Source organism: Erythrolamprus reginae, chromosome 5, assembly GCF_031021105.1.
Source record: "Erythrolamprus reginae isolate rEryReg1 chromosome 5, rEryReg1.hap1, whole genome shotgun sequence".
Taxonomy (NCBI): Eukaryota; Metazoa; Chordata; class Lepidosauria; order Squamata; family Dipsadidae; genus Erythrolamprus; species Erythrolamprus reginae.
In genome coordinates, this window is record NC_091954.1 from 92,970,728 (window position 1) to 92,989,641 (window position 18,914).

The 18,914-nt window shown below is 40.5% G+C and overlaps 1 protein-coding gene across 5 annotated transcripts in view; it reads right to left on the minus strand.

Moving 5' to 3' along the window:
• Positions 1-1,568: 1,568 nt before the first annotated feature.
• The window catches only part of VEPH1 (ventricular zone expressed PH domain containing 1), a 181,809-nt gene continuing 164,463 nt past the window's right edge, over positions 1,569-18,914 (minus strand). For all 5 annotated transcript variants that reach the window (XR_011559233.1, XM_070753507.1, XM_070753508.1 and 2 more), the window contains 2 exons: positions 9,031-9,167; positions 1,569-2,299 (listed from right to left, as the gene is read on the minus strand). Coding sequence is in view for 4 of the 5 variants with exons in the window: in XM_070753507.1 (XP_070609608.1) it covers positions 2,063-2,299; positions 9,031-9,167 (374 nt within the window). In the remaining variant the exon portion in view is untranslated. The remainder of the gene's footprint in view (positions 2,300-9,030; positions 9,168-18,914) is intronic.

Sequence of the window (18,914 nt, forward strand, 5' to 3'; positions counted from 1 at the left end):
GAGCTCAAGAGATGAGAAAAGTGTGGGGAAAATGAGCAGGACAGGGTGGGCAAAAACGGGAGGGATTCATGGAGCTCAAGAGATGAGAAAAGTGTGGGGAAAATGAGCAGGACGGGGTGGGCAAAAACGGGAGGGATTCATGGAGCTCAAGAGATGAGAAAAGTGTGGGGAAAATGAGCAGGACGGGGTGGGCAAAAACGGGAGGGATTCATGGAGCTCAAGAGATGAGAAAGGTGTGGGGAAAATGAGCAGGACGGGGTGGGCAAAAACGGGAGGGATTCATGGAGCTCAAGAGATGAGAAAAGTGTGGGGAAAATGAGCAGGACGAGGTGGGCAAAAACGGGAGGGATTCATGGAGCTCAAGAGATGAGAAAAGTGTGGGGAAAATGAGCAGGACGGGGTGGGCAAAAACGGGAGGGACTCATGGAGCTCAAGAGATGAGAAAGGTGTGGGGGAAATGAGCAGGACGGGGTGGGCAAAAACGGGAGGGATTCATGGAGCTCAAGAGATGAGAAAAGTGTGGGGAAAATGAGCAGGACGGGGTGGGCAAAAACGGGAGGGACTCATGGAGCTCAAGAGATGAGAAAGGTGTGGGGGAAATGAGCAGGACGGGGTGGGCAAAAACGGGAGGGACTCATGGAGCTCAAGAGATGAGAAAGGTGTGGGGGAAATGAGCAGGACGGGGTGGGCAAAAACGGGATTCATGGAGCTCAAGAGATGAGAAAGGTGTGGGGAAAATGAGCAGGACAGGGTGGGCAAAAACGGGAGGGATTCATGGAGCTCAAGAGATGAGAAAAGTGTGGGGGAAATGAGCAGGACGGGGTGGGCAAAAACGGGATTCATGGAGCTCAAGAGATGAGAAAGGTGTGGGGAAAATGAGCAGGACAGGGTGGGCAAAAACGGGAGGGATTCATGGAGCTCAAGAGATGAGAAAAGTGTGGGGAAAATGAGCAGGACGGGGTGGGCAAAAACGGAAGGGACTCATGGAGCTCAAGAGAGGAGAAAGGTGTTGGGAAAATGAGCAGAACGGGGTGGGCAAAAACAGGAGGGAAAGACCCATGGAGCTCAAGAGAGGCTCTTTTCACTTTGCTTCGTTGGGACTGCCACCTCTTGCCACCTCCCCCCACTCCGTTAGCCTCAGCTTCATCCCCGCCGCTTTTTTTTAAAAAAAACGCCTTAATGTTTTGTGTTTTCCTAATGGGCTTGCACACATTATTGGCTTTTCCATTGATTCCTATGGGAAACATTGTTTCATCTTACGAATTTTTCACCTTATGAACCTCGTCCTGGAACCAATTAAGTTCGTAAGATGAGGTATTACTGTACTTATGTATGCATCCTCCTTCTCTTCAACAGAGCCCAGGTCCTGGTTGTGATATCTGGTTGTGATATCTCAGCTCTATGAATTAGTCTATGTGATATCCAAAGATCATAAAGATGGAATATTGTGGTATAAGATCTTAGCGGTACCATTTCTCACTGCAAAACACATTGCACAGCCTGTATAATATCCTTTGCAATTCAGATATCGAGATACTCTATGTAGTTATCTATGACTGAAAAAAATCTTCAAGAAAACAGAAGTATTTCTTTATTAATCAGATTTGTATGCCGCCCCTCTCCGCAGAATCGGGGCGGCTCACAGCAATAATAATACAATGTAAACAAATCTAATATTTAAGTTAATTTAAAACCCCAATTTAAAAACCAATCATACATACTAACATACCATGCATAAATTTTATAAGCCTAGGGGGAGGGAAAGTCTCAATTTCCCCATGCCTGACGACAGAGGTGGGTTTTAAGGAGCTTACGAAAAGCAAGGAGGGTGGGGGCAGCTCTGATATCTGGGGGGAGGTTGGTTCCAAAGGGTCGGGGCCGCCACAGAGAAGGCTCTTCCCCTGGGTCCCGCCAAACGACATTGTTTAGTTGACGGGACCCGGAGAAGGCCAACTCTGTGGGACCTAACTGGTCGCTGGGATTCGTGCGGCAGAAGGCGGTCCCGGAGATATTCTGGTCCAGTGCCACGAAGGGCAAATTTACAAAAGTAAATTTATAGTTGTTACAAATATGTGGTTGCTTCTCTGCTTTCTCGTTCTTTAGCTTGTGCCACTGCCACATTAATGCACTGCAGCCATTCTTCGGCATTTTTTTCATCCTTGGCCTTGAAGACATACGTCTTATTGTCCGTGAAGATTTCAAAGGCCCGAGGAAGACTGCGATCTCGGCGCTTCTTGGCTACCACTTTGACACTCTGGACTTTACACAGCTCAATGGGACAATCATCTGGGTCATCTTTCTGAAAAAGCAATAGAGAAGGTATCTCATCAGAAAAATGCATTGTTAATTTTATTGTTAATTTTTTTTGTTCAATCTAAGTGCTTTCATCTCATCTTTATGTAGATAACGAGCAAGTTCACCAGCCATTTGGGCTCTGAGATATCGAAAAGTTTATGCTAAAATAATGACTCCTGTGCAGTGTTGCCATGATTGAAATTCCACCCAACTGTATTTACTTTCGGATGTCTAATGCAAATACTATAGTACCTCTACCTAAGAACGCCTCTACTTAAGAACGTTTCTAGATAAGAACCGGGTGTTCAAGATTTTTTTGCCTCTTCTTAAGAACCATTTTCTACTTAAGAACCCAAGCCCAGAAAAATTTCCCAGGAAATTTGAGAGCGGCACGAAAGCCCAGCCAGTTTCCTGCCATTCCCCCTTTAATCCTGGCCATCTCGGGCTTTTCTGGGCTGCCTTTCGGTGGTGCTTAAGGAGGCTTTGGCAGTCCAGAATGAACAAAGCAATTTCCTTTCTCTGGGAATAAACCTCTGCCAGCACCCAGAGAAAAGAAACGTTCCCTTCGCTCTGGGCAGTGACTGTCCTCCTTCTCTTCTTCCTCCTCTTCCTGCCACCCAAATTCTGAGCTTTCATTTCTTTCCTAATGGGTTTGCACGTATTATTTGCTTTTACATTGATTCCTATGGGAAAAATTGCTTCTCCTTACAAACTTTTCTACTTAAGAACCTGGTCACGGAATGAATTAAGTTCGTAAGTAGAAGTACCACTGTATATACATTGCAGTATTTGCGCCATGATGTTGTGGCCTGTTTGCCGCTGGCCCCTCCAGCAGCCAAATCAGACGAAGGGGTGGCGTTGGAGTGAAGACCAACATCAAGGCAATCTGACAGCTCCGAGGGGGAAGAGGGAAAGGAACTGTCAGAGCCTGGGCCGTCCATCAGCCCTCAGGTGGAAAGTCAACAGCCCCCAGGTCTGGCAGGGACTGATGAGGAAGAGGTCCAGCTTGGTCCAGTGCCTGAGACATGGATGCATAGAAGGCAGAGGAGAGGGGAGCAGTGGAAACCTATGGGCCGATCCTTGGGACGGAAAGTGCCATCACTGCTAGCAAAGCCCCACCCTAGCTCTGGGGATAAAAGGCAGGGGGCGGAAATGAATAGGTGGGGCAGGCAAATCCCTGCCGGACAAACTTGTTAGCTTGCTGTAAGAGGAAGGGAGACTTTTTGATCAAGGCTAATGGCGCACCTAAAAACGGAATCATTTATTTACAGAGGATTTATAGTATTTGGGAGCCAGATCAGCTAGGTCAGAACACATGATATCATGATACACAATTAATCATTTGTCCCCCTCCCCATCTTGTCTTCACTTGTCGTTGTTGTTATTATTATTATTATTATTATTATTATTATCATCATCATCATTATTATTACTATTATTATTTATTAGATTTGTATGCCACCCCTCTCTGCAGATTCGGGGCAGCTCACAACAGTGATAAAACAATATACAGTAGCAAATCCAATATTAAAAGTCTAAAATAACAAATCTAACATTAAAAGTCTAATAGACCCATTATTTAAAAATCATACACACAAATATACCATACATAAAACTACATAGGCAAGGGGGAGATGTCTCAGTTCCCCCATGCCTGACGGCAGAGGTGGGTTTTAACCCTGCTGTTCTGTTTAAGAAAAGTAACAAATCTTATGTTCCCGGGTCACCCTGACCCGGACCGAAAACTCTTCATTTGCAGTGCTTATGTTTGGTCTTTTTGAAAGCTTTTTTCACTTGGAAAGTAGTCTGAACATTTCTGCACACAATGATATGAAAATTGAAATGAAAAAAGTAAATCTTATTGGTTTATTTTGCGGATATAATGCACGCCCCCCCTGTTTTTGTGAAATTTTTTTCAATTTATGGATAGTTTTGCTTGCAAAATGCATTCTATTTTACTAAAGTTGGTATGGGATTGGTAGCTTGAACATTTCTGAACATAATGATATGAAAATTGAACTGGAAAAATTGATGCATATTGGTTTATTTTGTTGATGAAATGCACGCCCCCCCGTTTTTTTTAAATAGTCTTCACTTTATGGATAGTTTTGCTAGCAAAATACATTCTATTTTACTAAAGTTGGTGTGGGATTGGTAGCTTGAACATTTCTGAACATAATGATATGAAAATTGAACTGGAAAAATTGATGCATATTGGTTTATTTTGCACATAAAGTATGCCTCAATTATTTCAATTTATATAAAAATTATGCTGTTAATTTCAAACTTACATACTTTTTTTTAGTAAAATGGATTTGTTTCATAAAATTAGTTCTCTGGCTACAATGTGGTTGATTTTCAAAAGGATATTCCAAATATTTCTAGACAAATATGTATAAACAGTGACAATAATGGCACACAGCAAGGCCGAGGGGGGGTGGCCCTTTTGTGGCAAAAATAAACCAATAAGAACCATTTTTTTCAGTTCATTTATATTTTTCTTATATTCAGAAATGTTCAATTTAGTATATCAAACCTTTTGGGGGAAAATTCCTTAGGGATTTGTAGCCTTAAAAAATAGAAATTGACACGAAATTAAAAAAGGATGGGGGGAGGGGCTTTTTGATCAAAATAAAAATATAAGTCTCAATTTTTCCAGTTCAATTTTCATATCATTATGTTCATAAATGTTCAAACTAGTTTTCCAGTTGAAAAAGTTTTCAAAAAGATCAAATTCAAGTACCTAAAAAAAATATTTTTGGTCCGGTCACATACGAACAGAAACAGATTCAAAGTTATGATTTTTTTTTGCCCAGAAAACAATTAGCCACCACCCCAAAAATATTTTTTGATGATCAGCATTGTTAAATTGAGTAAATGAATGCCTAAGATTTTAAAGAATATTTCGGATTTGGAGCATAAAAAAATAAAAAGTGAAAATGGTTGCAAGCAGCCAAGGGGGGGGGGGGAGGCCTTATTTCTGATGTTAAAAAACCAATAAGAATCATTTTTTTCAGTTCCTTTATATTTTTCTTATATTCAGAAATGTTCAAGCTACCAATCCCACACCAACTTTAGTAAAATAGAATGCACTTTGCAAGCAAAACTATCCATAAATTGAAAATTTTTTCACAAAAACGGGGGGGGCGTGCATTATATCCGCAAAATAAACCAATAAGAATTACTTTTTTCATTTCAATTTTCATATCATTGTGTGCAGAAATGTTCAGACTACTTTCCAAGTGAAAAAAGCTTTCAAAAAGACCAAACATAAGCACTGCAAATGAAGAGTTTTCGGTCCGGGTCAGGGTGACCCGGGAACATAAGATTTGTAACTTTTTTTGCCCAGCAAAAACTAAGCCCCCCACCCCCTCAAAAAAATTCTCATAGAGAGAACCCCTGAAATGATGAACCTACATGAAATTTCAAGTTTCAGATATGCAGGGAAAATTTTTTACAGGGACTCAAACTTGGCTTCGGGTCGCATACGACCCGAACAGAACAGCAGGGTTTTTAAGGAGTTTACAAAAGGCAAGGAGGGTGAGGGCAATCCTAATCTCTGGGGGGAGCTGGTTCCAGAGGGTTGGGGCCGCCACAGAGAAGACTCTTCCCCGCAGGTCCCGCCAGCTGACATTGTTTAGTCGACGGGATCCAGAGAAGGCCAACTCTGTGGGACCTAACTGGCCACTGGGATTCATGTGGCAGAAGGCGGTTTTGCAGATATTCTGGTCCAGTGCCATGAAGGGGCAGGAGGAAAAAGGCCCTGTGTTCCAAGATGCTTATGTGAAAAAGAAAGAGCAATGTCAGTATTCATATTAAACATTAGTTAACATTAATTTCTGGCAAAACTCTTTAAACTTCTACATGAGCAAGAACAAGGAGAAGCCAATTTATTATACTACTGAGACTGTTGTGAATATCAGGTTAAGGTTGACCTTCATCCCTGGAATTTAATTGGGCTGACTTAGGGGTGGTCATTGCCTGTCTTTGAAAGTAAAAATGCTATCTGTGTAGCTTTGAATTGCTAGGGGAAAAAGTGCAGTTTAGATCTAATGAACAGATAAAATAGTGGTACTATAGTATAGGCTCAATTTACTATGTATGGAAAAATCTTTGAAACACTTAATTTGTTTTGCTGGAACTGTTTTTTTTTTTTATAGGAATTGCTGCTTACTAAGCTATCAATATGTATGATTTCCACCCTTTTTCAGTATTAGTGCACATGTTATAATACTTTTCTAAGTGAAGCCAGAGATGTAGGATTTGGCCAATGTTCCCACTAGGTTTTAAATACTTTTAATGCATGTGAAAGATGCCCATCTGATAATCCTGAACTAAAAGTGTTCTGTTTGTTCTCAGAGTCAGTCTGGCACAGAAACCTATTCAGCTGGCTCTAATTCTAGCCACCTGTAATGGGCTCATTGTCATTTAATGCTGTTAAAATAAATAGCAATAACACTGGCAATAGCACCTAGACTTATATGCCACTTCCTAGTGATTTACAGTCCTCTCTAAGTGGTTTACTGAGTTAGGATATTGTCCCCAACAATCTGGGTCCTCATTTTATGACCTCAAAAGGATGGAAAGTTGAATCAACCTCACATAGAAACATAGAAGATTGACAGCAGAAAAAGACCTCATGGTCCATCTAGTCTGCCCTTATACTACTTCCTGTATTTTATCTTAGGATGGCTATATGTTTATCCCAGGCATGTTTAAATTCAGTTACTGTGGATTTACCAACCATGTCTGCTGGAAGTTTGTTCCAAGGATCTACTACTCTTTCAGTAAAATATTATTATTATTTTCTCATGTTGCTTCCAATCTTTTCCCCAACAAACCTCATTGTGCCCCCTTGTTCTTGTGTTCACTTTCCTATTAAAAACACTTCCCTCCTGAATCTTATTTAACCCTTTAACATATTTAAATGTTTCGATCATGTCCCCCCTTTCCCTTCTGTCCTCCAGACTATACAGATTGAGTCCATGAAGTCTTTCCTGATAAGACTTTCACCATTCTTGTAGCCCGTCTTTGGACCCGTTCAATTTTGTCAATATCTTTTTGTAGGTGAGGTCTCCAGAACTGAACACAGTATTCCAAATGTGGTCTCACCAGTGCTCCATACAGCAGGATCACAACCTCCCTCTTCCTGCTTGTTATACCTCTAGCTATGCAGCCAAGCATTCTACTTGCTTTTCCTACCGCCTGACTGCACTGCTCACCCATTTTGGACTGTAAGAAATCACTACCCCCAAATCCTTCTCTTCTGAAGTTTTTGCTATCACAGAACTGCCAGTACAAAACCAGTCAAGATCGAACTATAAACTCTGGGCAGAATCAGCGTGGACCATTACACTCTAACAGTGCATTGCACCACCACAGCTCCATATTTTACCAAATAAATGTCGGTAGAGAGGCAAGCAGAGAAAAGAACTGAGATCCAGTATTAATTTATCAATATCTTAATGCTCCAAACAATGAATTTTATGAAAGATTGCCATGCTACTTTTTCCTCCTCTGTGGCTGTTCTTGCTATTTTAGCCATATTTTGTTCTTAGCCTTTTAGAAGGCCAGGAGGGTGGGGGCGGTGTGAATCTTTGAGGAGAGTTGGTTCCAGAGGACTGGAGCCGCCATAGAGAAGGCCCTTCCCCATGGTCTCGCCAGTTGATATTGCTTGGCTGATGGGACCTGGAGAAGGTCAACTCTGTGGGCTCCTCTCACTGGGACGTGTGAGGCAGAAGATGGTGTTGGTAATGACCTATAAAGCCCGACATGGCATTGGACTAGAATATCTCCGGGATTGTCTTCTGCTGCATGAATCCCAGCGGCCGATAAGGTCCCACAGAGTTGGCCTTCTCCGGGTCTCGTCAACTAAACAATGTCTGGCGGGCCCCAGGGGAAGAGCCTTCTCTGTGGCGGCCCCGGCCCTCTGGAACCAACTCCCCCCAGAGATCAGAACTGCCCCCACCCTCCTTGCCTTTCGTAAATTGCTCAAGACCCACCTATATCGCCAGGCATGGGGGAATTGAGACATCTCCCCGGGGTTTATATAGTTTATGTATGGTATGCTTGTGCTGTATGATTTTTAAATGATGGGTTTTTAGATAATTTTTAATATTAGATTTGTTACATTGTATACTGTTGTTATTATTATTGTTGTGAGCTGTCTGCGTAGAGGGGCGGCATACAAATCTAATAAATTATTATTATTGTTGTTGTTGTTATTATTATTATTATTATTACTATTACTACTACTACTACTACTACTACTACTACTACTACTACTACTACTACTACATAAAACTAACTGGTGGGACACCAGCAACCATATTTGCAAGCTAAACTCTAAGGTAGAAATCTACCTTGAATAATAAAAAAAGAGTACTCTACATTTGGATGAAGATCGGGTTATGGTTGTAAGATTTTGTCCTAAATATGCCAAAGCTGAACAGTTCTTCCCTTACCATTCATGGCAGAGCTACTGCTAAGACTGGTAATTTAGATTATCCTTATTCTTTTTAAAAAAAAAATGGCTTTGCAAAACAAAGCAGTGTAAATTTTTAAGGACTAATTAGACCCACAGCTATGAAACAATGCTGATGGATGGATTTAACTTAGGAATATTCTTATGTCTTACATTTGTGGTGCATGCTAAAGAATCATCACCATTTTTTCAGAGTTGGGGAATGCAGACAGTTTTTAAAGTGGTTTTTTTTCTTTCTCTCTTCAACTTACAGATTTTCCTTTGTGAAAGAGAAGTTGATTGCCAGCAAGTGTAAAATAGCGAGTCTTCCATCTTTTAATGAATTTCCATCGGATTTGCTTTTCTTTCAACCTGCCTTCAATCAGTGGTTGGCCCTCTTGATTCACAACTGTGGAGATTAAAATATATTACTATTGTAAAAATAAGTCCCCACCAAAGCCTCCATGGCATCTTGTAAGATACAGACTCAATTTCTCTTTAAAAAACTGGAATTGCAAAGAAATTGTTCCTCCTTTTTTAAAAAAAAAGTCAAGTACAGAGTACATTTTAAATCATTTTTTATAAAGTTTACGACAACTCTGGAGACAAGTTGTAATAAATTCCTCTCCTGTTTACACTTACGGATTGCCATTTATCTCTCATTAGAGGGATAGAGAAGAAATACTCAGAATTGGTTTGGACATGTAGATATGTATATTTGCTTAATTTACTCTAGAATTTCTTTTTACATTTAAAGGAAATAATTCTAAGAAATGGGTAACATTCCTACTTTTATTTTCTTTACTTTGGCAAAAGCTGATTGTTTCCAGCCAATCTTGTGCAAGGACAGATAGAGGAGGAGATTTTCAAGGGGACACTGTTGAATTTAGTCAGAGCTTTGAACAGAGGTTCACTGTAATGAGGTCCAAGTGCATTTTCTTGAGTAATACCTACTATTCTTCTGAGAATGTTTAGTATGTCACAAAAAATTGAGGAAGCCCCATAGTTCTAATTTTTTTAAAAACTTTCAAGGTGGCATAGTTAGATAAATGCAAGGTTAAGTAGTGATGCTGACTTCAAAAGCTAGATAAGATGCCAGAAAATATGTGGTCCTAATTGAAATAGAAAAGTTTAAAGGTCACAATACTATGAGTATTCCAAATATTTCTTTCCGAAGGAACTGTTATTTTCTTTGCAATTAAGCTGTCTAAACATGTTGAGTTTCGTACAGTAACCTTGTAACCCCTCTGTTGTAGGACTTTGTCATTTCTTAAATGGAAACAGCCTTTTTCAAAAACAGAATTTCAGACACCAGGTGAAGACTTTGGCTCAAAGCTATAAGCGTGCTTCCTAACCGAAGATTAAAATTACTAGCATTACATTTCATTATGCAGATAAAAGCAAAAATGATGTTCATTCAGCAAAGTATTGTATTGTTGATAGGGATGCAAAAGCTTCTGACTATACAAAAAGTTACATACTTTAAGCACATTGTGTATAAACAAACCAATTTAACAACATCACTCACTCTGAATTGTTAGGTCCATCATGACAGCGAGCCTTAACGCGGCTTCAAGATATTTTAGCTATGCCAGAATTTATTACTAATTTGAATGCCCGGGAAATTTTTGTTACTTGGAAAATTCCATGCAGTAAGGTCAAATAAGTGCATAATTATAATTATATCTACGTATATATATATACATATCCTTATCAAACTGTAGTGGAAACTGCAATATCAGATCAACAACAAAACCCCCCCAAAACAAATAAATCTTAAATCACATTTTACTCTGGAACATCCTTCTGCAATTTTCTTGGCAAAAGAAAAATGTACTTGGCCCAAGTGTAGTGGTAGTTTACTACTTCTCATAACATTGGGGAACAGCAATTTTGTTGGCTTAAATCTGTGACATGTTTTCAACTAACGTTTGGCCTATGGATCGAAAAATAACCAGTTTTTGTCTATCATGTCAACTGATCATACATACATACAAGTCATACAATTTGTGCATCTAAAGGAAAGTAAAGTAAAAACTTACCAAATATCCTGTTTACAAAGAATAATTTTATTCATACAAAGGCTATAATAGTTACTGCAAGTTAAATTGTCTTCATACAAACAGTTATTTTTTTATCAAACGGAAATTATACATTGTTCTGTCTGGGTCACTCCGGAAACCAATACCAACCCAAAAATAGAAGCCAGACACACCGGTAAAAGGCAAAGGCAGTTTATAAAATTCAAGCAAAACACAGGTAAAAGAAAATGTCCTTACAGACATGAAAATGCTGTATCTTCAGATATATCCACGAAGGCAAAAGTCCATGCAGCAATACAGGATTCTTGCTGCCAAGACGAGGCTGTAGATGGCAGACCTACACCTCCCACGGGTCTTCCAAACTGCTGGGCCACAAGCCAGGAACAGAGACACCGAGAACAAAGCAGGACACCGTAACTCCAACTGATAACACTCCACATGGCTTCAAGGGCTTGCCTGCCTTTTAAACTCTGCTAAGGAGGACCACACCGAAGCCCAGCTGTTCCTAATTCAGTGCTGATAATACTTCTTTAATTGCTCCTTTCTTTGATCTGACCGTCTCTGTCGCATGTCAATGACGGCTTGTGCTTCATCACCTAATGACTCCAAGCTACTGGCTGGGGAGAGCCCCCCCCCCCGGGGGCTCTCATGCTGTTCTCCTTCATCCCATTCCTGACTTTCCTCTCCCCCGTCCGACTGTTCAGCCCCCTCCTCTTCGCTGTCATCCTCCTCCGGGCATGGAGCCAGCAGAGACACAGCCGGTCCCTGAGCAGCCTCAGGCTGAACCACAACAATACATATTATACAGCTTCAACCGCAACAACACAAGAGCACGCAACAGATTCAAACTTAATACGAACCGCTCCAAACTTGACTGTAAAAAATATGATTTCAACAATCGAGTTATCGAAGCGTGGAACTCGTTATCGGGCTCAATTGTGTCAACCCCTAACCCACAACACGTCTCCCTTAGACTCTCCACGATTGACCTCTCCAGGTTCCTAAGAGGCCAGTAAGGGGCGTACATAAGTGCACTGGTGTGCCTTTCGTCCCCTGTCCAATTGTCTTTCCTTTCTTTCACCTATCATGCATATTCTCTTCCTTTCATATATCCTCTCCTCTAAGTTCACTTTTACCCTTATATATATTACCACATGTCTATTTTTCTTCCTATGTATTTGTGTATTGGACAAATGAATAAATGAATAAATAGATGAATGAATGAATGAATGAATAAATGAATGAATAAATAAATATTAAGGTAAAACTTTTAGCTTATAGCTTTTTCTGGAGCGTTTAATCTGTGGACATTCTCGTTTGATGCTCCAACAATAGTCAGCCATCATATATACATCCCATCTACCTTGATATCATGCCTCTATGACCTTCAAATCTTGGTGGAATCGCACACCCTGCTCATCACTGACTGCACCAAGATTTTCCAGGAAGTTAGCAAGATGCCTATGTAAAAAATGCAATTTGATATTCATGTTGCCTAATTAACTATATTATATATATAAGATGTAGAGAAAAAACTTGACGTGGTAGAAGAAAACTAACTACAGTTTTGAAACCAGCATGCCTAAGTAGCTATAAAAAAGCTCAAAAATCAAACTCAACAGAAATTGTGTTGCAAATTGTTCCACCAGGATTTTTGTTAAAATTTCCCAGCCTAACAGACAGTTCTGAGATTTCCTAGTAGTGTCTTATCCAAATAATAAACAGACTTAATTCTGTTTAGCTTCTAAGTACAGTGAAGGCTGCAAAGGTTACATCCCTATTGTATCTTAGCAACAGTGCTGAAGTGCTGCCAATGCCTGCTTTGGGATGTTTTTCAACTTCCTAATTTAGTTTAGAATACAGGGATGTCCTGAAAGTTTCCATCTAGATCCGGTATTGCTTAGCTGGATCAAGAACCGCCAGGCTTTCCGATCTTTGTTTGCTCCAGTAAGAGGAGTCTTCAGCTAGCATAGATTCTGGAACAGTAGCCTTTACAAGGGCCAACATCTGACCTTGGGGATGACTGGAGCAAAGATTTAGCCAATGCTTTTTGTTTTCTAAAATTTAAATTTGGAATCTGTAATGCCTATCATTACTGCATTTATTTATTTATTGGACTTATATGCCACCCTTCTCTGAGGACTCGGGACTCAGCGTTGCCAACCTTGGAATCATTTCTGGTTTTGCTCCGAGTCGATGGAGAGGGGCGGCATACAAATCTAATAAATTAATATTATTATTATTATTATTATTATTATTATTATATCAATACAACACAGCAAACGAGATCACTATGCTGGATTCCGTATTTCATCAACAGTCGGGCGCTTTCCAAGCACCTAGGACTGTGTGATGTAGCGGCGAATTATGTTTGCCGATCCCAGTAAAGCGGCCTTTTCCAATTGACAGATGGAGATTTTGTCAATTCCGATGGTTTTCAAATGTCCGCTGAGATCCTTTGGCACTGCGCCCAGCGTGCCAAGTACCATTTCCGCCCCAATCATCATCATCATCATTATTATAATATTATTATTATTATATTATTATTGCTATTATTATTGCTATTATTATTGCTATTATTATTGCTATTATTATTATTATTATTATTATTATGTTTATTATGTTTATTATGTTTATTATGTTTATTATGTTTATTTCATACCAGTGGAAGATTTCCATTCTGGTAGAGATGGGAAGGCCTGGGGGAAAAAAAACAAACCCCCCCCACCCCTGTCCTCTCCCATTTTTCCTATGTCTCTCCCCCCCGCCCCGGCTACTCAGTCTTACTCTTGGGCCAATTACAATTTGGAGGATATTTTAATTGAGACTGTAACAAAAACAGGGGTGTCCACAAGCTGTATGTGCATTAAAAAATGCCATTATTTATTTATTTATTTGTTTGTTTGTTTGTTTGTTTGATTTTTATGCCGCCCTTCTCCTTAGACTCAGTATGTGATTGTAATTGTGTAGTGGATGCCCTATTTCCAAGATACGCCTAAGAAAGGAGTGGGGCATTGATTCTTCAGTCACAGCTGCCATGTTGATTTTTTAAATAACCCCTTTTCTCTTCTTGGATACTCATGAGCAGAAAAGAAGAATTAACCACACCCATGAGCTGGAGTTTCCATTGTACTGGCCCTTTTAGCAGTCATTATTTAGGAAAATGTACAGGCAGTCCTTGACTTACAACAGTTCATTTAGTGACCGTTCAAAATTTCAATGGCCCTAAAAAAATTGTGACACAACCATTTTCACACTTATGACCCTTGTGCTATCGTCATGGTCATATGCAGTGGCGTACAGCAGCCAGTGCGCCCAGGTGTGCAGCTCTGGTAGGAAAATCCGGGATGCGTGTGCAGCTGTGTGTCCCTGATGTGCTCCCGTGTAAGATTTGGCTTCTGTGCATGCGCAGAAGAATGCATGCAAGAGTGAGATTTTGGCGATTTTTTGCTTCTGCGCATACGCGGAAGCAAAAATATCTGCAAAAATAGCCGTAATCTCGCACTCACGCATGTCCTCGCACGAGATTTGACTTACTGCGCATGGCCAGAAGCCATATCTCATGCTGACAGGCGCGCACAAATGATGGGCGCCTTTGCACGCCTCCAAGGGAGCTCCGGTAGCAGGTAAGAAGAGTGGTCCTTCACTGGTCATATGATCAAAATTCAGACACTGGGCAACTGACTCATATTTATGACAGTCATAATGCTTGTATTTATGACCAGGATCATATTTTGCAACCTTCTGACAAGCAAAATCATTGCGGAAGCTGATTCACTTAACAACAGTATTCGGAAACTCCAGATCATGCAGAATGTGGCCGTGCGAGCAGTCATGGGCCTTTCCAGATACACCCCTGTTTCATCAACACTCCGCGGCCTGCGTTGTTTCCGGACACAATTAAGTGTTGGTGATGACCTATAAAGCCCTACATGGCACCGGACCAGAATACTTATGGGACCGCCTTCTGCCACATAAATCCCAGCGGCTGAGTTGGCCTTCTCCAGGTCCCGTCAACCAGAAAATGTCATCTGGCGGGGCTTAGGGAAGAGCCTTTTCTGTGGCGGCCTTTTCTGTCAACTCCCTTTGGAGATTCGAACTGCTCCCATTCTCCTTGCCTTTCGCAAGAGCCTGAAGGCCTATCAATGTCGCCAGGCATGGGGCAACTAATGTATCCCTTTCTCTGACTATTAAAGTTATGAGTGGTTGTGATTGTGTAGTATCGATCGTTTTTAAGATAATGGGTTTTAGTTACAGTTTTAATTATTGGATTTGTATTTGCATTGTTTTATTGTTGTTGTGAGCCGCCCCAAGTCTTTGGAGAGGGGCGGCATGCAAGTCTAATAAATTATTATTATTATTTATTATTATTATTATTATTATTATTATTATTATTATTATTATTATTATTATTACTAACTTAACAACTGGAATGATTTATTAAGGACTGTGGCAAGAAAGGTTGTAAAATGGGGCAAAACTAATTTAACAGCTGTCTCACTTAGGCATAGAAATTTTGGGCTCAATTGTGGTTTTAAATTGTATTGAGAAATATTAAATGCAATTACAAATTAAGATCATATCTCATTAACATTAAAGAGCTTGAAATCAGAAACTCTTGATAATGTACAATAACTTTCCAAGAAACCCAGATTTACTTTTGCTCTATCATCACTTCAATTGGTTTTCAGAGTGCTTGGAGCCTCTTCGGTATAAACATAATCTGACTTTTATATATATATAAAAAAAGGAGAGTAAATGTTTAAATATTTGTCTAACTTGACAGTAAACATCCCCCCCCCAATATATTACTTTTGGAGGAATCTTTCTACAATATCAGAAATGTCAACAAAAATTGAAATAAATATAGTGACTTTTCATGTATCACGCCCTTGCCAAAGATCTTTCATTCATCAAGATTTGGATATATAAAGCACAGAAAACAAGACTTTTGTGATGAAAAACTGACATGGCAGAATGTAACTACAGTGGTACCTCATCTTACGAACACCTCTTCTAACGAACTTTTCAAGATACGAACCCGGTGTTTAAGATTTTTTTGCCTCTTCTTCCGAACTATTTTCACCTTACGAACCCAAGCAGCTGCTGCTGGGATGACGGGGTTTCTTCCCCCCCTTTTTTTGAAGAAAGAAAAGGGAGGGGCTGCTTGGAGTAGAAAACATTTTGCAGAGAACAACGTGTTTGCAAAGGAACTGAAAGGGTGTCTTTTTAAGAAAGAAAAGGGAGGAGGGAGGGGCAGCTTGGGGGAGGAAAAATTTTGCAGAGAACAACGTGTTTGCAAAGGAACTGAAAGGGTGTCTTTTTAAGAAAGAAAAGGGAGGAGGGAGGGGCTGCTTGGAGTAGAAAACATTTTGCAGAGAACAACGTGTTTGCAAAGGAACTGAAAGGGTGTCTTTTTAAGAAAGAAAAGGGAGGAGGGAGGGGCAGCTTGGGGGAGGAAATTTTTTGCAGAGAACAATGTGTTTGCAAAGGAACTGAAAGGGTGTCTTTTTAAGAAAGAAAAGGGAGGAGGGAGGGGCTGCTTGGAGTAGAAAACATTTTGCAGAGAACAACGTGTTTGCAAAGGAACTGAAAGGGTGTCTTTTTAAGAAAGAAAAGGGAGGAGGGAGGGGCAGCTTGGGGGAGGAAATTTTTTGCAGAGAACAACGTGCTTGCAAAGGAACTGAAACGGTGTCTTTTGAAGAAAGAAAAGGGAGGGGCGCCCCCCTTGCCTTTCTTCCTTCCCACTCACCCTTTAGCCTAGCCTTGCTTCTTCCACCCGCCCCCTTTAGCTGCTCCTCCCTGCCCTCTGTTCGCCTCCCTTCTAAAGTTTGGGATTTTCCTGAAGGATTTGCATGCATTATTTGCTTTTACATTGATTCCTATGGGAAACATTGTTTCATCTTACGAACTTTTCACCTTACGAACCTCCTCCTGGAACCAATTAAGTTCATATGATGAGGTACCACTGTATACCATTTCAGACTGCAAATGAAATTTCAAAAGTTCTTCAACTGAAATCTGTACAAACTGAAGGAAGCATATGAAGAAAGAAGTTTTCATCTCTTCAACATTTCTATTTGCAAAGATTTATAAAATTATGAAACGTTTTCATGAATTATATCTGTGACAGTGGACGGATTCAATTTTTGTTTTACTACCAGTGGTGTGGCTTGGTGGGCATGGCAAGAGAAGGATATGTAAATTTCCATTCCCCCTCTCCACTCCTGGGGAAGGTTACTTCAAAATACACATTTCTCCCCGTTCAGCTGTCATTCGGGAGATAGAGAATTAGATGGTGATGGGGCCAGTCGGAGTTGGTATTTACCGGTTCTCCAAACTATTCAAAATTTCTGCTTCTGATTCTACAGAACTGGTCAGAACCTGATAAATACCAGCGGTAATCTTAAAAGATCTCACGCCAGTCCAAAGTTTCCACAATAATGTAATGCTATCTTTTCAACTCTCAGCAATCATGGAGAAATCTGGCTTAAATGTTGAATCATGACAACATTGGATTTAACTACATGCATATAAATGGGTATAAATTTAGCCTAAAGTTGAGTTGCTCTCTACAAACACAAATCTGAAACAATAGGCAGGACAAAATGCCTTGTCTTTTAGTTTTAGAGAACACTGTAGGCCAGCCTGAAATTATGATGTAAGAATAACTAGTGTTGGGTGAACCCAACAAAGTTTGGGTTCAGCGAACTCACCCAAACTTTGCCGTGAAGTTCGGGTGAGTTCGCTGAACCTGAACCCGAACCTGAAGTTTTGCTTGTGGCAAGCTGCTGCGGTGTCTTTTGCTGTAAAAATAAACAAGGAGGTGGGGAATTTCCCACCTCCTTTTGCTTCCTTTTATTTTTACAGAAAAGGATGCTGCAGCGGTGCTGCAAGCAAAAGGAGGTGGGAAATCCCACGAAAGGATTCTGGGGGCGGGGCTTTGACGTCACAGAGACTCCTTCCTCCCCGTTTTGGCTGGCCAGGAAGTAGTCTCCATGATGTCAAAGCCCCGCCCCCAGAATCCCTTCGTGGGATTTCCTTCTCCTTTTGCTTACAGCGCCTCAAGCAAAAGGAGGTGGGAAATCCCACAATGGGATTCCCCACTTTCCTCCCGGGCGGCGGTGTTTCACGGTGTTCGGCCGAACCCGAACTTTACCCAAACTTTTTAAAAAGTTTGGCATGCGGAACACTGCAAAGTTCGGCACGGACCCGAACTTTGCAGGTTCGGTTCGCCCAACACTAACAATAACCTTAAAATTGTATAACATACCTATAACATGCGCCGGGGTGGCGCAGCAGGTAGAGTGCTGTACTGCAGGCCACTGAAGCTGACTTGTAGATCTGAAGGTCAGTGGTTCAAATATCATCACCGGCTCAAGGTTGACTCAGCCTTCCAGCCTTCCGAGGTGGGTAAAATGAGGACCCAGATTGTGGGGGCAATAGCGTAGCTCTGTTAAAAAAAGTGCTATTGCTAACATGTTGTAAGCCGCCCTAAGTCTAAGGAGAAGGACGGCATAAAAATCAAATAAATAAATAAAAATAAAATAAAATAAATTGGTTTCTAACCTAGCATTTTTTAAAAAAATAACACAAGTTGCAGGAGATAATGAAACATTCAAAACTTTTTCAAAGTATTTATACTTTTAAATGGATAGAGAAAGAAGTGAGTTCTACTCTGCTCTTATAGGACTGATCCCAGGTATTATTATGAGCTGTATGCATCATTGTATTTGTAACAGGGCTATCAGACCCACTAAAACAAAGTCCAGATGATCAGAGTTGTTGACAATTTTAATTCTTTTCTCCATTTAGTGGTTATCTGGACATTTGTAGTTGAGATCTGATAGCCCTAATTTGTACAAGAAGAAAATTATAGAGAACAGGGAATATCTTTCTGACCATCTTAAAATACCTTTTGTAACTTCTCCAAAATTCAGGAGACATTGAGCAAAGAGTCCAGCATTTCAAAAGGTGCCTGAAAAAATGATCAAGGAGACAGAATGTCCCGAAACATTTTTTTAATCAGCTCTGTAATTCTTGACACCATTCCCATAAAGCCTCCAGCTTCACAATTCCACTGAACCAATTCTTTCCCTTTAAGCTTTTGTAAA